This window comes from Gigantopelta aegis, chromosome 9 (assembly GCF_016097555.1).
Source record: "Gigantopelta aegis isolate Gae_Host chromosome 9, Gae_host_genome, whole genome shotgun sequence".
Lineage (NCBI taxonomy): Eukaryota > Metazoa > Mollusca > Gastropoda > Neomphalida > Peltospiridae > Gigantopelta > Gigantopelta aegis.
In genome coordinates, this window is record NC_054707.1 from 32,367,465 (window position 1) to 32,392,015 (window position 24,551).

Consider the following 24,551-nt stretch of genomic DNA (forward strand, 5'->3'; position numbering starts at 1 on the left):
CCTATATTTTGACATCCCCACTGGGCTGTACCCCACCCCTTATTAATTTTCAGGCGATAATTATACTTGCTGAATGAACAGAAGATGTAATAATAATAATAATAATAATAATAATAATACACTACTACATGCAGTTAAATGTTATTTTATTACACAGGGGACAGACTAACAATGCTAATTTCAAATAGTGTCAAGTTATACAGTTCTTGCATAAAATTCATTAGTATTGCAGTTCAAAATCTTGATCCACCAAGGAGAATCCAGTTCGTAACATTTCATGGGACTACCTGAAAAATAAACAACAAATAAAACATTAATAATTATCTATTAACAATAGCTTTAGCGAATCTGAAATCATGAAATTGTTTACTAGTTTGTCAGTTTACCGAATTGTTCTATTCACATTATACAGTCGAGTAATGCTAGTTTTGTTTTTAGTTGTATTTATTAAACCACAAGCACGAGTGGAAGTATATCAACCCCCCCCCCCCCAAAAAAAAAAAAAAAAAAAAAAAAAAAAACCCCAACCAACAGACCCCCCCCCCCCTACAAAAAACCCTCCACCCACCCCGAGTAACCCAAAAGAATACAAGAAAACCATGGACCTAATGTGGTCTAAGTAAAATGTTGCCCCCCCCCCCCCCCCCCCCTTCCACAAGTGTGTATTTTAATGAGCAAATTCACGATTTAGTTTTTCCATGGGACAAGGAAGTTCCCCCACCAAATTTAGTTCGAAATGTAGTAAAACTGCAGTCCCCCTGCCCCAGTTACAAACGGGGAACCAAACATTAACGGAATGCGCAAATTGAATAAACCATCTATTGACCTTTTCATATATAAAGACTATTCAGTTGTAGTATTCATCCATCTAGAGAAGAGTTAAAAACAATTCTGCCAAGGAAGCTTACCACACATTTTTATTAAATAGTTTTGGAGAAGTTGAAAATGTGTAACGTCTATGAGCAACGCATGAAGGCGACGGATGAAGCAAATAACAGGTAACTTATACATGTCTAATGAATTAATTACAGGCTTCTTAAATAATAATTTGATAATTTGCTTCAATTTTATTTAGTACGATAAATAATTCAAAGGAACACTTTTTAAAGTTCGGAATAAACATACCATTTCTGGAGCACAAATGTTACATTGACAAGCCTGGATCTGCATCATATAAATTTTCTTTGTTTCATTGTTATCACAAGTGACGATAACTTCCTTTGTTTCGTGCTTCGTCGGGGAACAACATTTGCAGGAGGAGGTTACTTGACCAGAAAGCGGATCCATGACAGTCTCAGCATATCCGCACCCACCTCCGCAGTAATCTACGGTTGTTGCGTATTCCTCTATGCAGTTACTAATCTTTATTGTGGCATTTTTCTGCATCTTTTCACACGTGGCGCTAACCGGTCGACACTTCCAACAGCAGCCGTCGTTATAGGATTCCTCTCCCTGAAAGAAATGAAATTACCATTGTTATTAGGTTGTGAAACTGTCACTGGCAAAAAGTACCCCCCCCCCCCCCCATCCCGAGTCAGGCCACCGATCTTATCTAATTTCTTTTTGACCACCCGATCTATTTAGCGACCAAATTTAATGAGTAGAATTTTCTTTATTTAATTATATTAATTAGAGATGCGCATCAAAATTTTAAAGGCCCACTATTTAATTTTTGGATGTAAATTTCAAAATTGTCCGCTTAATTTTTTTTCTGTCCCGGGACAAGCCCCTGGCTATCCAGAGACAGGCCCCGGGACGGACATGCTCGAAACTCTAGTGGTATATGAGCATTTAAAAATTATTCGCACTCGCAAAAATGATGTCCGTGGCGGGTTAGATAAGCAAAATTGCTCAATAATATACTGTTTTGATAAAATAGTGGGACTCCCCCCACCCCCCATACAAGGGTGGTAGACAATTAAATATATAATTTAATCAATAAAACTGATCACTTCTGACTTGTCTATTCAACAAAATCAGCATAAATCAATATGTATTCATTTAATCAATATAAACAAAATTATGTCACCTAGGTGACTTGTAATATACAACTACGTATGCGTTGTAATATCCACTGTTTAAAAAAAGCCATTCATTTAGAGTAATGGTTTAGAAACAAAATGTTCATGGATGAACTACACTGGTACCGCCGCCTATGTTCAGGGAATGTCACCCTCTCTAATTCACTCGCCAGTTCGACTGCTACTACGGTGGCAGTCAATTACAAACGTAATGGTGATAAAACGTGCAAGTCTTTGAACACCATGTCTCTGAAACTTCAAATACCATTTCGTCAGTTGCTCCACTGACAATTTCACATGCATACCTGATTCGTCATAGGTAATACAGTTCAGCAAAACTCCAATATGTTTCGTCCAGTGCACCACGACTGGTATAACAAAGGTCGTGATATATGCTATCCTGTATGTGGGATGGTGCATTATAAACAAAAATATCCGGATGAAGAATGTGGGTTTCCTCTCTAAGACTATATGTCAAAATTACCTAATGTTTGACATCCAATAGCCGATGGTTAATACATCAGTGTGCTCAAGTGGTGTCGTTAAACAAAACGAACTTTATTTCCCTTTGGGTACTATAGCAGTGACTTGGCTTAACACAGAACCTTAGGAAGAACTAATAAGCATTTCATAATTCCGTCGGGTCATTTATAGGTAATACACTAGTTGGATGGCAGCTTATCCATGTATCTCCATATTTTTGAAACCATATCCCAACAAGCAACTAGTAACAGCATTGGCGATATCGCAGTAATTAGTTTGGCACATTCTCCCACAATCACTTAAAGTCACACAATAGGTGGTTTTTAATGAATTATGGCTAGTGCAGACCAGATTCGACAGTCACCTTTAGTTCCAGATCGTTTTTCTCTGGTGCTTGTGGGTGTTAAAATATCAGCATATAGTTGTTGGCATGTGTCAATGGAATGGCTTGTAATATGAATGTAAAAAAGTTTGTTTTATTTAACGACGCCACTAGAGCACATTGATTTTTTAATAATATGTGCCTATCCGTTACTAGTTATATCAGACATGTGTCCCAGGAGTTTGATAAAAGCACACCTTGTATTGGCAATGGATGTGGACAGAATGCAACAAATGAAATGGATGGGATGGTCCAAAACTGGATCACCTTCTCACTAACTCGCTTAAAGATATTTTTAAAGACAATTTTTTTTGGAGATGGTTAATGCTGTGTTTTACTAATATTATACCAAACAGCATCTGACCAGTAAATGTAATCAGTGTTACAAACCTTTTGAGCAGTTGATGCTGCTGGGTCTGCCATTTGTTACATATACTATGATAGGACTTGATGCTGTAAAGGGGTCGGGACGTAGGCAAGTGGTAAAGCACTTGCTTGATGTGCGGTCGGTTTCGGATCGATCCCCGTCGGTGGGCCCAACTTTATGATGCAGTAAAGTGTTTTTTTTTTTTTCTGTCCTTTATGTCAGGTAATTTGATTTCAACTAGTATCAGTGTTTCTGGTCAGATGTTTTTTTGCACTTTTCACTTTCCATATTCATAACTTTGCAAATTCATAATATTTATATGTTTTATGTATAATGTACCTAACTAATAAAATTCAAAAGTGTGCAGTACTTACAACTCCACATGCCGTGACATCATCACAATTTTTCTGGCATGATGCAAAACCTTGTTCACAAGTACATTTTTCACATATGCTGTCACTTGGAATTTCTTCACCATTCTGAAATTGTAATGAAATATCGTTTCAGATATTTTTATACTGCTGGTTTAAATGTCGAACTGTACCACCAAACTGTGATACTAATTGTTGTATGTATTTTTATATATCTTATAGTCAGGTAGCATATACTATACACATGTATGCAAGTATACCATAACATTCTCACTTGGCAGTCACCCAGTAAAGGTTCTCCTCCAGAGTGGCTGTCCTAAAGACGAGGCACTAGATTGAGATTCATGCAATCAACCATTATTTTGTCAAATGCCCATTCGCCTGAATTGTGCCGAAATATGGCAACATGATAGTACAAGACAATAAACCCTTTAAATATCTGAAGCTACGCTGACATAATAAATACCAGGTATGATACCATCTATATACTATATATCAACAGTTGAAAGTAATAAAAATCACTAATGTATTATATATTATACAAGTCAAATTTAAAATTTGGCAAAATTTACCTCGTATGTAGTGCCGTTGATCTTGCACTTTTTGCATTCATCTGAAGTCACGCACACGCCATCCTTGCGTACCAAGTCTCCAACACAAATGCAGCCAGAATTCAAGTATTGGCCACAGGTTGCTGATGGAATTTGTTCAGCACATGTTCTTTCACATTCAGTTGTGTTGGTGTAAACAGTGTCTGGTTCCGTACAGTCTAAAACAGTTATGTCATTTATTATAATTCTGCTACAGGAATATTAAAAATAGTTTTTGTGGTACATTTAACAAGTGGATAAACATAATGTTACTTTTAAAAAACCCACGTGTAGTAAGTTGTTTCCCGGTCATTTGCCTTAATTTTAAGTGACAGATGGATGTTTATAGAGTACTCTAATACCGTCCTCGAACGTTTGCAAGTCATCATATGCCTAGAGGTTAAGCCTATTCAATTTTAGAAGACATAAATTGGTATAATGTATTTAATCACTACACTATAAACTTTATCCTGCTTTAAACACTAAAAACCTGTTCTTGTGTAATACTAAATAATTAAAATCTCTGTATCGTAACTAACAAATATCGGGTGCCCCCTACCTCCCTGAAAAAACCCAAACCAAACCCCACAACATACGACAAAAAACTCAATAATAACCCTATTCAATATGGAATTATTAAAAAAGTATGGAGACTTTAACTTTGATATTTCACACCGATTACGATGTGGGTGTTTTCCACCATCGGTGAAAACACTATTAAAATGGGAAGATTCAAAAGTGTAAGTAAAGTAATGCTCATTGCACCTTCTGTCTGGTGTCTCATTGTTCTACTTACTATTTACTTAAAATTTTCACTGAAGGTGGCAAATATCTCTATTATATAATGAGTGTGAAATATCAGTTCCAGTCCCCATATTATTACAATAATACAATGCCATGTAAAATAGGGCTATCGTTTTTTATTAAAATTATTATTTGTGTTTGTTTTATTGGGTGGGTTTTGTTTGTTTGTTTGCTTTTTTTTTGGGGGGGGGGGGGGGGGGGGGGGCGTTATATTATACAACCCCCCCCCCCCCAGAAAACCCAAAAGACACCAAAGGCTGAAGGTATCCTTTCTTATCATACAAATAATTTTTGTTATAATGTGTAGGGTTTTTTTTGTTTTTGTTTTTTTCACACCATCAAATTACTCCAGTTATTACAGCAGTATTAATCTGAACCATCTAGACTTACTGCATTCACGGCTGAAGCATGGTTTGGTCTCTTCAGCCGGAAGTTGCTCACAGCTAGGATCACTCCATGTTCCTCTGGATCTAGTGACGTTTACTAGTCCACACTGTCCATGACATGTACCCCAGTCACTCCATATGAATCTAGTTACACCTGAAGTAATGCACAATAGTCCACATAAAAGCAGCTATACTTTGCACCAACAATGATTGTAAAAACTAGTCTGTCCTGTATTCTGGCAATTGCATAATGCGAACAAAATCATAATTAGACAATTTCAATGGTTCTATGTTCTTTCCTGCATAGACATTTGAATTTTTAGGGGCAGGATGTATATATATATATATATATATATATATATATATATATATATATATATATTAATTAATTAATTAATTAAATCACCATCTAGTTTTGACCATTAAACATACATTGGCTTACATCTTGAATACAAAACAACGAAATTAATGTTCTGTTTATGTATATGTACAATGTATGTATGTATGCATGTACATGTATATACATGTATGTATGTATGTATGTATATATACACACACACATACATATATGTATTTAATTGGTCATATAAGGTATAATACAGTTATTTACCTAAACATTTGAAGCGGATACTTACAATCACATGGTTCTGTACAGTCTTTGGTTTCTGTCGCATTATTTCCGCATGCAGCACCTTCGATGAAGTATTTCACTCTGGTTACCTGGAAAGGTGTTTCGTTGGCACTTTCATTGTGACATGGGCGAGGACACTCACTCCATTCGGTATAGCTTGGTTCATCACAGCCTGAAATACAAATCGTTACATGTCAACATCTGTGTCCATATCACATTGTCATGTTTAATGACTAAAACTGGAAAAATATAATGAATATTTAAACAGCTCCACAAATAGTGAGACTAGACAGCCTCTTGTAAAACATTTGTATGTAATCACATATTTCTTTGATTTGTACTAGTTTTACACAACGCTCGGGTAACCATCTGGTTTCACTCACAGTTAGCACTTACATGTACTTGTTGAAGGAAGGAAATGTTTTATTTAACGACGCACTCAACACAGTTTATTTACGGTTATATGGTGTCGGACATATGATTTTAAGGACCACACAGATATTGAGAAAGAAAAGCCGCTGTCGCCACTTCATGGGCTACTCTTCGATTAGCAGCAAGGGATATTTTATATGCATCATCCCACAGACAGGAAAGCACAAAGGCCTACCACCTCCTTTGATATACCAATTGTGGTGCACTGACTGGAACGAGTAATAGCCCAATGGGCACACTGACGGGGATCGATCCTAGACCGACCGCGCATCAAGCGAGCACTTGTACTTGTTGAATGCCAGTGCTGAATGGTGTAGTTATGCCAGTTTAGTATGGCAGCCAGATAGCCGTTTGTGTTGGAGCCACAACACAGTTAATTAGGCATACTATATCTTGGGATTCCAGACTGTTTACATCTGTTAGCGAATTATGTGTGCCCAAAGAACTGTTTGCACAATCTGTTTCGGCATTTTTGCCTTTTTTCAAATTAACAATAAGATGACGTCACGTCATCCTGACGTCATTGAGACAAACATATTAATTATATATTATCATTTCTATTAATATCATTTAATCATTATTTTCAGGATCTGCAGTAGATACATTATCATTATGTTCAGGATCTGCGGTAATGAACCACATTGTGGTCATATACACCCATAATCTCATCCACCATTGAGATCATACACACCCATTATCTCAATTGTAAAGTGGATGAAACTATGTATATGTGGCCTTAAATCTTCCCATTGAGACAAGCGGTATACTCAACCTGGGATGGAGCCGGTACTGGGAAAACGTGGTGGAAATGGATTTTATGTTAATCGAATATATAATTCAAATGATTGCCCCCCCCACTATAATAACAATTTGTACACTTGCATTATATTCTTTTTATGTAATTGTAATACAAATCTATAATATACATAATTCTAAAACAGTATTTGGACAGCATTAGCAGAACAAATGTAAATCGATCTGTTTCAGTTCCCCACGTTCCAAATGTGAACGGATCAGTTTCAGTTTCCCACGTTCCAAATGTAAATGGATCAGTTTCAATTTCCTACGTTCCAAATGTAAATGGATCAGTTTCAATTTCCCACGTTCTAAATGTAAATGGATCAGTTTCAGTTTCCCACGTTCCAAATGTAAATGGATCAGTTTCAGTTCCCCACGTTCCAAATGTAAATGGATCAGTTTCAGTTTCCCACGTTCTAAATGTAAATGGATCAGTTTCAGTTTCCCACGTTCCAAATGTAAATGGATCAGTTTCAGTTTCCCACGTTCCAAATGTAAATGGATCAGTTTCAGTTTCCCACGTTCTAAATGTAAATGGATCAGTTTCAGTTTCCCACGTTCCAAATGTAAATGGATCAGTTTCAGTTTCCCACGTTCCAAATGTAAATGGATCAGTTTCAGTTTCCCACGTTCCAAATGTAAATGGATCAGTTTCAATTTCCTACATTCTAAATGTAAATGGATCAGTTTCAGTTTCCCACGTTCCAAATGTAAATGGATCAGTTTCAGTTTCAAACGTTCCAAATGTAAATGGATCAGTTTCAGTTTCCCACATTCCAAATGTGAATGGATCAGTTTCAGTTTCCCACGTTCTAAATGTAAATGGATCAGTTTCAGTTTCCCACGTTCGAAATGTAAATGGATCAGTTTCAGTTTCCCACATTCCAAATGTGAACGGATCAGTTTCAGTTTCCCACGTTCCAAATGTAAATGGATCAGTTTCAATTTCCTACATTCCAAATGTAAATGGATCAGTTTCAGTTTCCCACGTTCTAAATGTAAATGGATCAGTTTCAGTTTCCCACGTTCCAAATGTAAATGGATCAGTTTCAGTTTCCCACGTTCTAAATGTAAATGGATCAGTTTCAGTTTCCCACGTTCTAAATGTAAATGGATCAGTTTCAATTTCCTACGTTCCAGTGCGAAGTTAAAATGGAGTGTGACAACCAAACTGATTAAAATCGGGAAAAAACAAACATATCGACTGTCGTTACATACCATATTAATCACTAATGGATAAACTTTGTTTAAAATGGAAGGGAAATAAAGTTAGTGTAATGACACCCGAGCACAACTTAATGTCCAACATACAACAATGGCTCGAAGAATACAGGAAACAATCCTATACTGCTGCATTAATTTCATTAGTGTACGACTGACCCCTAAAGCCTCAAGCATCCATTATTATACTACTATATAAACAACCCAGTAAAAATTCCGGTCCCTCTTCTATGCGATACGTGCCGCCAACTTGTTATTATATTGTGGGACAAGGCTACATTACGTCATATATGAAAAATAATGACGTAAGAGATCAAAGGTTTCCGGATATATCCAGAATTCCGGATTTTTGATCGTCTGTACAGTTTTTCCGGGGTTTTTCGCTGTTTGTACAAACGTTTCCTTATACCCTGTCCAGAAATTATTATGTTAAAATATTTTGTTTTGTTTAACAACAGCACTAGAGCACATTGATTTATCGGCTCTTGTATGTCAAACATTATTTTGGTTATTTTAACGTATACTCTTGGAGAAGAAACCCGCCACATTTTTCCATTAATAGCAAGTGATCTTTTAAATGCACCTTTCCAGACAGGATCCTGGATAGCACATACACGACTTTTGATAAGAAATAGCCCAATGGGCCACCGACATGGATCGATCCTAGAGCGACTGCGCATCAAGCTCGCGCTTTACCAGTGGTCTACATCCCAAATTTACAATATAGTTTTGGCTGATAATTTGCGTACACTCTGATGGGAGATGCACTTTTAGACTATAGTGCAACCTAAACTTTAGGGCCAATCTCAAAACCTGATCATCAATATTTAAATTTCCGGATCCTTTTTTTTGTAACCCACTTTCATCTCTGTACAAAGGGGAAAGGCGCAAGAGATTCTGTAATACTTACATGACACGTTACTACAGGGTTCCGTCTCGAATGTGACATCAGTACAGTTTTTACCATTACACTCTGGTCGTGGGTTGTTACATTCTCTTGTCCTTGTCTTTTTATATTTCTCGCAGTTGTGATTATTCTGGCATGCGCCTACATTCCATGAAGTCCATTCGCCAATACCACCGTCGACTACAATTGGAATGATTATTATTTTATTGTTGCTGTTGTTATATACAAACGTCATAATTTTATCTAAACACTATTTTTTTCGTCGACTCAATAACTGTTGTATTTAATTTTTCTTCCACTTTTCAATTTTCACACACAACGCAATTTTCCATTTACATACACACATAATGTGCACCATAAAGCACACATTCATACACAATCACTATTTAGTAGTGGCGTAGGAAGGTACCAAACATATGTGTGTGCGCACGCGCACACACGCGCACACACACACAAAGGTTTCCGCTGCTGCTACTGGATCAAGGAACGTTTGTGTGTGTGTGTGTGTGGGGGGGGGGGGGGGGGGGGGGGTCACATGCCCACTTGCCCCGCCCCAGCTTCCTACGCCAGTAGCAATAACTTATTTTTATTAAATTCAGATTGATGCATGTTATTACGTATTACACGTATACATCACACTGCATGACATGACAGTACTATAACCTGTTATCCTTTTGGAGAGTTCAGTTTTTACCCGTCTTTGTGTCATGTTCATGAAACATTACTGAAACAGTTTCCTAACGAGTAAAGACAGTACTGCATAATCCAAACCGATATAGTGTAAGTGTAGCCTACAAACAAGTACAGGCTTATTTTTTAAAATTCATATTGAATGTATTGTATATTCGATGGGAGTAATACGTTCAGGCGAGGGTACGGGAGTTGACCCCTCCCCCTCCCAAATTAAGCAAATGTTCTTTTTTTCTAAAACTATATTTTCCGGAGGATCATGACTCAATCCCCCTATAACCTTTTCTAGCCATAGTCTATGTTCCCCCGATAAAATTCTGAAGTTAGAAAATAGAGAACTATTAATAATAAATGCATACCTGGTGTTGTTTTACAGTCAGCACTACTATTTGCACATATACTGAAAAATAACAGGAAAAGGTCCACTGAGATCAATTATATATTAAATACCATTCAAGAAAATTTCACGAGTTTGCTGCCATTGTGAAATGTTTCTGACTAACAAAGCATTTTTAACTACTAAAATTATATTTTAAATGAATCCAGTGTTGTTTTTTATCGTCCTAATGTTTGTAGTAGCTTAAACGTCTTTTATTTCTTAATATATATATATTTGTTCATACTTATATTACGAAATTATTGGGAAATAAAATCTAGTTAGTAATACTATAAACAGTAGAACAACCAGAAACACATAGAAACTTATTATAGAGAACGATATTCTAAATAAAACAGTGCTTTGTATATGTGAACGTTATCGTTAGAAAGTCGTGAACATATTAAATTAATCTCATTCCTTAATGCTGCTACTATAATGTCTGTAAGGCTATGCAGTGCACACATGGTTGCTCTAGAGCATTTACACTTGAAATAAATATTTTAAAAACACCAACAACCCGCAAAAAACACCCGCCCCCTAGATTAAGCTGTTAGGAAAAGAAGAAATGTCACGACATGTGGCACTCCTCAAGTCCTCTACCTTTCATCAATGTATGGCTTTACTAATCAATAAATAATATCTTTGAACATTTGGATTGTGAAGGAACAGACGAATATAAATTGCACTCGGTGAGATGTGATTATACACTCAGAAATTAAAAACATGTTTCTCAGACAGAAATAGGCCTACCATACAATGTCGTAGGAAAACTAAATCTCTGTTAAAACATGTAATTAAATATCAATGCATAAAGCATTCCATATTTAAGATAACGCTATAGATAAAGATGCAAGTATAATGAAACATACCATTCTGTACATGCTTCGCCTGTATCAATAGTATCACCATCATTGTAAAGCGCTCCGTTATATTCGCACTGGCAACTTCCATTACATACAGCAATATCCTCAATGTCTTTACAGTCAATTCCAACTAAGGCAATTCTATAAAACAACGTTCACGATGTTAAATATACTAAAACAAAACCCCCACAAAAAACTGCTTGGTCTGTGTGTATATATATGCGTGTGAGTAAGTTAATATATATATATATATATATATATATAGAGAGAGAGAGAGAGAGAGAGAGAGAGAGAGAGAGAGAGAGAGAGAGAGAGAGAGAGAGAGAGAGAGAGAGAGAGAGAGAGAGATTATTGTAAAGTTATTGTTTATGTGCACGAATTGTAAAGTTTTATAAAACTCAGTTTAAAAATGTGTAAAAATGTCCACATTACAACATCTTATGTATTGTTAGTGGCTGCATTCTATATTTATAACATCATTAACTTTTCATACCTGCTTCTTGTTTTCGTGCCGTTTTCGTTACAATTGGCAACACACTTACTCCATTCAGACCAAGTATCATACCTGCAACCTTTAGTGTGAAACAAAGAATATGGTTAAATAAGACTGTCGGAGTTTGCGGTTATTGTAACACTGACATACAAAACTTTATATACTATGGACATGCCATTACATAATCGAGGCATGTAACTTAACAGCATGAAGACAATCATATCGGGACAAAATTATACTTAAAAAGACGAGTTGTTTCCCTTTACCAAGACCAAACGTAACTTCTTGTTCACACTGTCATGATCACCATGAGAAATAATACACAAATGTAAGCTTTTTTATTATTATTATTAAAATCACCCAAATTCAAGAACTTTTCAAGACTGTATGAACCTCAAGGGACTTCAAATTCCATGCAATTTAACGGAACTAATTACACTAGTAACCAGTGACGTAGTGAAAGGAGGGAGGCAATGCCCCCACCAAGTCTTTATTTTTGTAAAAAAATTTTTTACTGAATTAGAAAAAAATCATACATACAAAGTGTGGGTTGGCCCTCCCCCAGTAGCTACGCCAGTGCTAGTGGCGTTTTTCTTTTTAATATTTTACTGAGTTAAGTCAGTCCCACAAGGAACGCCTTTTTCATACTATGAAATTTACTGCACGTTATTTATTTCTCAGCAGATTAGTTTTAACTAAGCTTGGACACAAACATAGTCATTTTGTGTTATTTCCAAAACACATTTACTTTTCTTCTTACGTCAAACCAAACTGAGATTATTAATAAAATAATAATTGTAGGAGGATGGACAGAATATATAGGCATATCATCTGTTTATGGTAAATTACGGTAATTTTATGTAGCATTAACTTAACAAAATCGCCTTTGTTAAACACAGTAGAATGTATATTGTAAAATAATTGTTGTAATAGTAGATTGGTGAACCTAATTGACAGCCACTCCCGTGGATATCCTTTACTGGGCTTTACATCCTCCCTCCACCGCCGAAAAGGACTGCCACTCGCAGACTAGTTTACTAAATCAAAACTAGTAAAGCTCATTTGAATAAATATAGCTGTTCTAAGAACATTTACATTTACGTTGGAATTCTTTGCTGGAAAAAGTACTGCAGCCACTGCTTAATTTTGGAAAACTTACTACAAGATGGTAAATGCATAGTGCGAAAGAATGTCCCAAATGATTTTTCCGATTTCCAGACCTTACGAAGTTGCCTCCCTTCATCCATTGCAAACACTATATAAGCAAGTTAAACATACTGATCTGACTATGGGCAACCTAGGGAAACACCCCAGCATCACATAGGTCTAATTAACGAGCTACTGTCGACTCACTAAAATCAAAACCCATGTTAGCTCTTGATCTTTTTTGACCGACCGCTCAAAATCGCGCCAAATTTCCTTAATCAAAATTGCGCACCTTTTCTCTTTGGCAATTTTGCTCCTTCAAAATTCCATAGCACCACTTTACCCACCCTCCTACGTGTTACCGGCCACATTCGGGCTGCTGGTGCTCCCTTGCACCAGCCAGTGCAGGCGGTCCCTCCTCCTTCCCATCCCCACCTTTCCTGTCCTGGACAGAGGAGCCGGCCAGGCTGGCACCTACGCCCTTGACAGACATGCGCTACAACAGCTGGTTCTGAATGTGCACGTAAAACCATATGACCTGACCTGACCTACAGACCTAACCCACTGTCCTGAACACACAGCCCAGATAGATACATACATGAACAGATCTTCTCTAAGCATATAATATTTATGTTAGACAATAAATAACTAATCAAAATTATACCCTACCATGTTTATGCATATACACAATTATTAAAATCTCTAATAGGAAACGTTTAAAACTGTATTAGCACTATGTCCTGTATACAAATAAACCTTTTAAAACGTTGTCTTTTAGAGATGAAAAATTACAAATCTAAACATTTACAAGTTGAAAACTTCTATATAATATCCAGCCAGTGCTCCACAACTGGTGCAAAAGGCCGTGGTATGTACTGCCCTGTCTTTGGGATGGTGCATATAAAAGATCCCTTTCTGCTAATCGAAAAGAGTAGCCCATGAAGTGGCGACAGCGGGGTTTCTCTCTCAATATCTGTGTGGTCCTTAACTATATGTCTGACGCCATATAACCGTAAATAAAATGTGTTGAGTGCGTCATTAAATACAATATTTCTTCCTTTCTTTCTTTTTTAGAGATGAAAAATTACAAATCAAAACACTTACAAGTTGAAACATTCTATATAATAACAAGGAATTGATTGCTACTGATTGCATTATTACACCTGGCAATTATGATGTAATGGTATCATGTTTAATGCAGTCTGTTTCAAATTGTGACTGGATATTACATTGTCAAAATAATTGTCAAAAATATGTTTATAATGTATGCATATTCTGTAACAGGTCATCATGTTGCTAATCCAGTTTTTAGTTTTTCTTTCCTCAGATTTTCATAAATAATATGTAGTAGTCAAAAACATTATAGGGTATAATTTAGATCAATATTTTATATACTTACAGTCTGGTTGTGGTTCACACTTGTATATGTGATTTACACATTTACTACAAGGAAAAAAAAGAAGAATCAACTGAAAGCAATATGTACAATACGAATTCAAATTAACACAAATATAATGATATACATGTGTATTAGCAATGTGAAATAAAATATAAAATACACATACTCATGCATGAACATAATGCTATGTACATAATGGTACCTATACATATATTTTTACATATACATATACATAGTATGCACAACGACTCACTTTCGTGTATCCAAGCTTTACGAAATATGACGCTGGGATAGTGATACAAAAGTGTGTCTTTTTATCCATTACCAATAAAGATATTGTATTTTGTTGGGTGTCCAGCCATGTCGGCATCAGGGGTAATGAAAAGGCAGATTCAGCTGCCAAGTCTGCTTTGGATTTGCCTCTCGCCAGGGTAGGTGTGCCTTATACTGATTTTAAACATAGTATAAACCAATTTATCTTTTCATCTTGGTGAAATGATTGGGACGATGCGGTTGTGAACAAGCTTTATGCTATCAAGCTAGTCTTGGAAGAGTGACAGTCCTCCTATAGACAGTGCAGGGAGGATGGAATAGTCTTGTGTTGTGCTCGCATCGGTCATATATACTTGACCCATCCTCCACCTCAGGGTGACCACTGTCAATGCACTCTGACGGTACGCCACATTTTAATGGAGTGTAAGCATCTGTAAGAAACTAGAAAATATATATTTGGTCAAAGAAATGTGATGGAATCCTTTCGATTTCATCCAGAATTTATATTACAATTTCTACGTGATACTGACTTTTATTCAAAATTTTAATATTCCCTATATGTGATGTTTGTATTTTTTGCACAGTTCTTTACACTTTTGTTTTAATTTATTTAATTGTTAAATTTTTATATTTATTTGGTTCATCATTTAATTTTTACATTTACCATAGTTTAACACCTAATAGCCGATGTATTTTCATGCTGGGGTGTCGTTAAACATCCATTCGTTCATTCACCTAATATGCACAAACACACACTATCCATTTTGCTAACAACTAACGAAGATATGTGGAACGAATGGATGTTTAACGATACCCCAGTACAAGAATAACGATCGGCTATTAGGTATCAAACAAAGGTAAGCACATCTATATGATTATTTACATTAAAAATAAACATTGTATAATTATGTAAAGCACAATGTAAAGAGCTGTGGGAAAGCTACAATAGAATTCAATACAAATATCAAGGCAAGTATATTTTAAAATTTTGTACATTACAAAAATCAAGGTAAATATATATTTTAAAACTTTGTAAATAAATCAAAATGTTTTAAAATCTTCAAAATTAATTCTGGATGGAATTTAAAAGATTCCAAAAAAAAATTGTTGGCAAATATATCTTTCTCGTCGGCTTCAACCAAAATGTGGCGCACAGTCAATATACACTGACAGTATTCACACCGAGGAGGAGAATCGTTCTTTAATGTCTTAAGTGTGTGTGGCCGATACGAGCACGATCACTTCATCCTTCCTGCACCGTCTGTAGGAGGACTGCCATTCTCCCAGGACTGGCTTGACTGAATGAAGCTTGTTCGCGACCGCACCGTTCCAATCATCTTATCTAGTCGAACATATTATATTGTTTAATATGATATTTAAAATCACTGTAGTGGACACCAACACTGGTATATTCAAGGTAGACTTGGCAGCAAAATCTCCTTTTTTTCATTAACCGTAATGCCAACATGGCTGGGTAACACATAAAAAGACACACCAAATGTTCGGATGGCATTTGGCTTCGCATCAAACAATGATATATATTTTTAATCGAACACTGCATTATGTGCAGGATGTTTTGGCAATGGTTTAATCTTGATAGCATACTGTAGAGAACGCTTTGCACGTCTAACACTCAAACTAGGTTCATGTGCATTAAAGTACAAGCTCTCCACATTATGTTCTGAAAGCACCAATACAAAGCCTAAGTCCCTGGTTGTGTATAGGATCGAGTATCTGCATCCATGGTCAAGTTTTGATCTCACTAGAATGGTCTGCTCCCCAATCAGTTGTGCCATCCCATACTATGATTACATTGAATATGCTGACTACTATATGATACATAAATATATATGTATTCAGAGTAAGTTTCTGTATCGTCAATATCATATATTATGAATACAACATTTATTATAAAGCACACTTTGTGGATAATAAATAAATTATAACATTTGCGGGAGTACCATGCGACATTAATGAAACTCGTAATATATATATATATATATATATATATATATATATATATATATATATATAATAATAATAATAATAAAACAAGCAAAATATATGACTCCTCTTTTGAATTACAGAAATACAAAATGTCAGCAGAGTTCAAACGTACAACATTCACATAATATCATTTCTAAGGTATAACAAAATTTACCATTGTATGCAAGTATCATTATCAAGGCCTAGCTCCTCTTCGTTAATGATCAAGCCATTTATGTCGTAACAAACACAGTCTTCTTTGGGAACACATTCTCCAGACTCATCTCGCAGGTAGTTGTCAGCACAGATGCATTTTTCATCTTCACCGTCGGAACATTGTGGATTTACGCAAGTACTCTGCAGGAAATAACCTTTACAGGTATCACATGCTTCAGAGCAGTTGCTGCTCTTTATTTCCGTGTCTTTACATTGCTCTGAAATAATAGTTACAGTGATAAGCTATCTATACAAATTGAATGTGATATTCCCTTTTCCGAAATACTATTATTCATCTTCAAACAATCTTTATATTAAATTACAACTGGAAATATTGTGTGCACGTTTCCATTTTACAATGAGCGTTCAAATAAGGTAACATAATTATACTAGTGTAGTAGACACCATTTTACTGTATTTTATCTTTGGATATATTTACAACTCTTCTCAAATTTAAGTGTTTCACAGTAATGAAAATTATTTTATATTTATATACAAAGAACCGTAGAGTGAAAAATGTAGTTTTGTTTTGACATGTAGTAACAATCGTTTGTGACTTCCAGCAGTTATCAAAATGTATTCTCAAAGTAATATTCTAAGTACTTTAATAAATTACGATTTTAATTTACAGTAACTAGAACGTTTTTCACTTTAACACTTCTAGTTAATAGTATATTTGGGACTTAAATATGTGTTTAGCAGACGTTGTATTGACATAAAGTAAATTATAAGGTATGCCACGAATTAAATAAACATACATTAGCACGTCACTTTTGCTATATCTATTTTTTATCAAAGGCGTGCTCCTTTCAGTCGTCATCTAGGTTGTTTGATAAAGAAGATATAATGTTCAACATGAACACAGTCCAAGACTCCGAGCATAGCGTATAAGAAAACTTTCTTCAAATACATGTACCTGAGGATGGGCAAGTGGTGGCACAAGGTTCGTATTCACTTTCTCCAGAAGGATCACACGTGCAATTAGTTTTACACGTTCTGGTCCTCAATCGAGTCGTTCTGTCACAGGGTACGTCTGTACATGTTCCTTGCCAGCTACCCCATGCAACCCAACATGATGGCCCTTCTGAAATATTTAAGCATGAAATTAAAATAAAAATGACATACTTTAAAAATACATCAGTAACCTGCCATCGGTGATAAAATATCCACAAGAAACGCCGTAAATAATTCATATTTGCTATAATTAACATGACAGACATATGGATTGGCTGTTATGACGTCACCTATTACCTCTCAGAAAGTATAAATGAAGAAAAATGCAAATTGCATATTTTCATGTCGCCCTGACCTACGTTTAGTGTTATTTGCTATATGTTTGTAGTAAATTAGCCAAAAAACACATATACTTGTTCTATCTTTGTGGTATATTATGTTTATATATTCGTCAGTCCCCCAGTTTGTCGACAATGCGTCAGTGAATAGCTGCATTTAGCGAAATTTGCTCTGTCGGGCAATCAAGAGTGCCATCAGTAACCTACGGTGTATTGTCAAATACACCTGCGTGTACCTGGAATAAAGGCTATTTTGTTTTGGTTGGTCTGATAATAGTAACACCATCGAACAAATGAAAACACCTGTTGCAAATTTCATAATAGATACATTATTGTAACTTATATGTAAGCGTAGATCCACATTACCGGAATAGAATAACTGGATGTGGATCACAATGTGTTGAGGTTGAAACTTAATTCATTTACAGTATATATGGTATATCCAGTTAAAACCTCAATTATATTATGAAAAGTAGATAGTTAATTGTGAATTGGATATCTGCATTATGAATTTGACATAGTTCATCAATGTTATATACAGGAATTGCATACTGACATGTGACATTATCAATTACCTCTTTTAAGTGAGTTAACGTATGTTTCGTCTTTAAGTAGTGAGTTATTATCAATTACCTCTTTTAACTGAGTTAACGTATGTTTCGTCTTTAAGTAGTGAGTTATCAATTACCTCTTTTAACTGAGTTAACGTATGTTTCGTCTTTAAGTAGTGATTTATTATCAATTAGCTCTTTTAACTGAGTAAACGAATGTTTCGTCTTTAAGTAGTGATTTATTATCAATTAGCTCTTTTAACTGAGTAAACGTATGTTTCGTCTTTAAGTAGTGAGTTATCAATTACCTCTTTTAACTGAGTTAACGTATGTTTCGTCTTTAAGTAGTGAGTTATTAAATTTCCACAGTTCCTTGCCCCTTTCAAAATGATGTATTGCTAAGCGAAGAATCACCCCGGAATGGTCTGATCTATAACTGCTTTCAATCGATACTTTATTTACAAGTCATATTAATGTTTCTGATAGTAGAAAACAAATCTAGCTTGTTTAACAGGATTTGTGTTGGTCCATGCATATATATTTTATTTTGATAAAGATCAGGAAATGGATCTATGAAACTAAATTTCTTAAAGCGTTCTAAAATGAAGTCTCTAGCTTTGAGATTATTTACATGTATGTAGTTTCTTGTATCTAAATCTGGGTTAAGTACTAAGTTGAAGTCACCACATACAACACATTGTTCATTTTCAAATTCGTCCATGGAGTTAAACATGTTCTCATAAATATTAGCTAGTGTGATTCTCTCCCCGTCTACAGTTATATCAATAAATGCATAAATACCTGAATTATCAGGTTTCATTTTATTAATAAAATAAAAAAACAAACAAAAAAACAACAAAAAACCCCCACATAAAATAACATAAAATAAAATAACATTAAATTAAATTAAATTAAATTAAATCAAAATCAAATCAAATCAAATTACATTAAATACATAAGTAAGTAAATAATAAAATAATAAAATAAATATATCATTGAATAGATAGATGAATACAAAACACATGTTTAATGTAACTTAGAGTAAATAAATAAGTAAATAAATAAGCAAATAAGCAAACAATTAAATAAATATAAATACATGTAAATAAATAACTAAATAGGTAACTTAAAATAACATATTAGACAAACAACCAAACCATCCCTCCCAACCCCGGAAGAAAGAAAGAAAGAAAGAAAGAGAGGTAAAAAAAAAGAAAAAAGAAAGAAAAGGAAAAAACAAAGAAAAAACAACAACAACCCCCCCCCCCCAAAATACAAAAACAAACAAACATTTAAACCCAGTAAATAAAGAACCCGCCACTACAGCATTAGCTAATCCTATAGTTGAGTGTTCATAAGAACCTATATAACCAAAATAGTGCACGATAAGTAATAAACGTTTATGCTGTTGTACCACATATACAGTTGTACCAATCGTGTTGCCTTGATTTGTGTTCGTTGTAGTGCTTTGCAGATATAGTGACAACATAAATGAAGGTGAAACAAATCGTATTGTTTCTTTTGTCCATTCTTCATTGCAAAGACACTGCCACTGAAAAACCAGGTGTCAATAATGTGCTCGCTCGCTCTCGGTCTGTTCATTAACAATGCTCACATTTAAGTGCGTCACATCGTCCGATAAACCCATTTTTTGTTTTTTTTTCCTCATTGTTTTACGCAGTCGTATTACTCTCAGCGTGGTATCTTGAGTAAAAAACCCTTCACAATCACGGGTCGTGGCTGTGTATTCTCATATCCTGGTAGCCTGTGAATAGCCTAAATGTCGTTCGGATCAACATCCTCCCCAACGCTCTTCAGCATATCTACGAATTTGTCCAAGATATTTTCACCACTTTCTTCTGACATACCAAACACTGTTATGTTCTGCTTACGAGAATATTGTTCGTTTCGATTGGCCATTTGCACCATACCATTCATGTCAAAGCACACAATTCGACGTCAGATCAACTTAAAATTGTCATCAAAGTCATTCATTCATTCGTTATGACTGGAGTGGTTGTGGTTCCAACGACTGGAGTGGTTGTGGTTCCAACGACTGGAGTGGTTGTGGTTCCAACGACTGGAGTGGTTGTGGTTCCAACGACTGGAGTGGTTGTGGTTCCAACGACTGGAGTGGTTGTGGTTCCAACGACTGGAGTGGTTGTGGTTCCAACGACTGGAGTGACTGGAGTGGTTGTGGTTCCAACGACTGGAGTGGTTGTGGTTCCAACGACTGGAGTGGTTGTGGTTCCAACGACTGGAGTGGTTGTGGTTCCAACGACTGGAGTGGTTGTGGTTCCAACGACTGGAGTGGTTGTGGTTCCAACGACTGGAGTGGTTGTGGTTCTGGAGTGGTTGTGGTTCCAACTAGTGGTTGTGGTTCCAACGACTGGAGTGGTTGTGGTTCCAACGACTGGAGTGGTTGTGGTTCCAACGACTGGAGTGGTTGTGGTTCCAACGACTGGAGTGGTTGTGGTTCCAACGACTGGAGTGGTTGTGGTTCCAACGACTGGAGTGGTTGTGGTTCCAACGACTGGAGTGGTTGTGGTTCCAAAGACTGGAGTGGTTGTGGTTCCAACGACTGGAGTGGTTGTGGTTCCAACGACTGGAGTGGTTGTGGTTCCAACGACTGGAGTGGTTGTGGTTCCAACGACTGGAGTGGTTGTGGTTCCAACGACTGGAGTGGTTGTGGTGGAGTCCAACGACTGGAGGAGTGTTGTGGTTCCAACGACTGGAGTGGTTGTGGTTCCAACGACTGGAGTGGTTGTGGTTCCAACGACTGGAGTGGTTGTGTTCCAACGACTGGAGTCCAAACGACTGGAGTGGTTGTGGTTCCAACGACTGGAGTGGTTGTGGTGGTTGTCCAACAGTGTTGTGGAGTGGTTGTGGTTCCAACGACTGGAGTGGTTGTGGTTCCAACGACTGGAGTGGTTGTGGTTCCAACGACTGGAGTGGTTGTGTGTCCAACGACTGGAGTGGTTGTGGTTCCAACGACTGGAGACTGACTGAGTGGTTGTGGTTCCAACGACTGGAGTGGTTGTGGTGGTTGTGGTTCCAACGACTGGAGTGGTTGTGGTTCCAACGACTGAGTGGTTGTGGTTCCAACGAGTGGTTGTGGTTCCAACGACTGGAGTTTGTGGTTCCAACTGGAGTGGTTGTGGTTCCAACGACTGGAGTGGTTGTGGTTCCAACGACTGGAGTGGTTGTGGTTCCAACGACTGGAGTGGTTGTGGTTCCAACGACTGGAGTGGTTGTGGTTCCAACGACTGGAGTGGTTGTGGTTCCAACGACTGGAGTGGTTGTGGTTCCAACGACTGGAGTGGTTGTGGTTCCAACGACTGGAGTGGTTGTGGTTCCAACGACTGGAGTGGTTGTGGTTCCAACGACTGGAGTGGTTGTGGTTCCAACGACTGGAGTGGTTGTGGTTCCAACGACTGGAGTGGTTGTGGTTCCAACGACTGGAGTGGTTGTGGTTCCAACGACTGGAGTGGTTGTGGTTCCAACGACTGGAGTGGTTGTGGTTCCAACGACTGGAGTGGTTGTGGTTCCAACGACTGGAGTGGTTGTGGTTCCAACGACTGACTGGAGTGGTTGTGGTTCCAACGACTGAGTGGTTGTGGTGGAGTGGTTGTGGTTCCAACGACTGGAGTGGTTGTGGTTCCAACGACTGGAGTGGTTGTGGTTCCAACGACTGGAGTGGTTGTGGTTCCAACGACTGGAGTGGTTGTGGTTCCAACGACTGGAGTGGTTGTGGTTCCAACGACTGGAGTGGTTGTGGTTCCAACGACTGGAGTGGTTGTGGTTCCAAAGACAGGAGTTGTTGTTCCAACTGGAGTGGTTGTGGTTCCAACGACTGGAGTGGTTGTGGTTCCAACGACTGGAGTGGTTGTGGTTCCAACGACTGGAGTGGTTGTGGTTCCAACGACTGGAGTGGTTGTGGTTCCAACGACTGGAGTGGTTGTGGTTCCAACGACTGGAGTGGTTGTGGTTCCAACGACTGGAGTGGTTGTGGTTCCAACGACTGGAGTGGTTGTGGTTCCAACTGACTGGAGTGGTTGTGGTTCCAACGACTGGAGTGGTTGTGGTTCCAACGACTGGAGTGGTTGTGGTTCCAACGACTGGAGTGGTTGTGGTTCCAACGACTGGAGTGGTTGTGGTTCCAACGACTGGAGTGGTTGTGGTCCAACGACTCCAACGACTGTTGTGGTTCCAGTGGAGTGGTTGTGGTTCCAACGACTGGAGTGGTTGTGGTTCCAACGACTGGAGTGGTTGTGGTTCCAACGACTGGAGTGGTTGTGGTTCCAACGACTGGAGTGGTTGTGGTTCCAACGACTGGAGTGGTTGTGGTTCCAACGACTGGAGTGGTTGTGTTCCAACGACTGGAGTGGTTGTGGTTCCAACTGAGTGGTTGTGGTTCTGGTGGTTCCAACGACTGGAGTGGTTGTGGTTCCAACGACTGGAGTGGTTGTGGTTCCAACGACTGGAGTGGTTGTGGTTCCAACGACTGGAGTGGTTGTGGTTCCAACGACTGGAGTGGTTGTGGTTCCAACGACTGGAGTGGTTGTGGTTCCAACGACTGGAGTGGTTGTGGTTCCAACGACTGGAGTGGTTGTGGTTCCAACGACTGGAGTGGTTGTGGTGGTCCAACGACTGGAGTGGAGTGGTGTGGTTCCAACGACTGGAGTGGTTGTGGAGTTTGTGGTTCCAACGACTGGAGTGGTTGTGGTTCCAACGACTGGAGTGGTTGTGGTTCCAACGACTGGAGTGGTTGTGGTTCCAACGACTGGAGTGGTTGTGGTTCCAACGACTGGAGTGAGTTGTGGTTCCAACTACTGGAGTGGTTGTGGTTCCAACGACTGGAGTGGTTGTGGTTCCAACGACTGGAGTGGTTGTGGTTCCAACGACTGGAGTGGTTGTGGTTCCAACGACTGGAGTGGTTGTGGTTCCAACGACTGGAGTGGTTGTGGTTCCAACGACTGGAGTGGTTGTGGTTCCAACGACTGGAGTGGTTGTGGTTCCAACGACTGGAGTGGTTGTGGTTCCAACGACTGGAGTGGTTGTGGTTCCAACGACTGGAGTGGTTGTGGTTCCAACGACTGGAGTGGTTGTGGTTCCAACGACTGGAGTGGTTGTGGTTCCAATGACTGGAGTGGTTGTGGTTCCAACGACTGGAGTGGTTGTGGTTCCAACGACTGGAGTGGTTGTGGTTCCAACGACTGGAGTGGTTGTGGTTCCAACGACTGGAGTGGTTGTGGTTCCAACGACTGGAGTGGTTGTGGTTCCAACGACTGGAGTGGTTGTGGTTCCAACGACTGGAGTGGTTGTGGTTCCAACGACTGGAGTGGTTGTGGTTCCAACGACTGGAGTGGTTGTGGTTCCAACGACTGGAGTGGTTGTGGTTCCAACGACTGGAGTGGTTGTGGGTCCAACGACTGGAGTGGTTGTGGTTCCAACGACTGGAGTGGTTGTGGTTCCAACGACTGGAGTGGTTGTGGTTCCAACGACTGGAGTGGTTGTGGTTCCAACGACTGGAGTGGTTGTGGTTCCAACTGACTGGAGTGGTTGTGGTTCCAACGACTGAGAGTGGTTGTGGAGTGGTTCCAAACGACTGGAGTGGTTGTGGTTCCAACGACTGGAGTGGTTGTGGTTCCAACGACTGGAGTGGTTGTGGTTCCAACGACTGTGGTTGTGTTCCAACGTTTGTGGTTCCAACTGGAGTGGAGTGGTGTGGTTCCAACGACTGGAGTGGTTGTGGTTCCAACGACTGGAGTGGTTGTGGTTCCAACGACTGGAGTGGTTGTGGTTCCAACGACTGGAGTGGTTGTGGTTCCAACGACTGGAGTGGTTGTGTGGTCCAACGACTGGAGTGG

General features: G+C 38.2%; 2 protein-coding genes and 1 long non-coding RNA gene across 3 annotated transcripts in view; all 3 read right to left on the bottom strand.

The window, feature by feature from the left end:
• The window catches only part of LOC121381532 (uncharacterized protein C1235.01-like), a 6,235-nt gene extending 6,014 nt beyond the window's left edge, over nt 1–221 (bottom strand). Inside the window, exon 1 of the mRNA XM_041510859.1 lies at nt 167–221. Coding sequence (XP_041366793.1) covers nt 167–221 — 55 coding nt within the window. The remainder of the gene's footprint in view (nt 1–166) is intronic.
• LOC121381533 (prestalk protein-like) lies at nt 154–11,872 on the bottom strand. Its single transcript, XM_041510860.1, has 10 exons — nt 11,868–11,872; nt 11,332–11,466; nt 10,443–10,483; nt 9,397–9,573; nt 6,040–6,207; nt 5,409–5,558; nt 4,197–4,393; nt 3,628–3,732; nt 1,126–1,452; nt 154–287 (listed from the first exon to the last, which is right to left on the bottom strand). The coding sequence occupies exons 1-10, from the start codon at nt 11,870–11,872 to the stop codon at nt 276–278; spliced, it is 1,317 nt and encodes a 438-aa protein (XP_041366794.1). The 3' UTR covers nt 154–275.
• Nucleotides 11,873–14,361: 2,489 nt separating this feature from the next.
• On the bottom strand, nt 14,362–17,888 carry LOC121380877. Its single transcript, XR_005959015.1, has 3 exons — nt 17,755–17,888; nt 16,798–17,056; nt 14,362–14,407 (listed from the first exon to the last, which is right to left on the bottom strand). It is a non-coding gene; the product is annotated as an uncharacterized LOC121380877 (long non-coding RNA).
• Between the last annotated feature and the right edge of the window lie 6,663 nt (nt 17,889–24,551).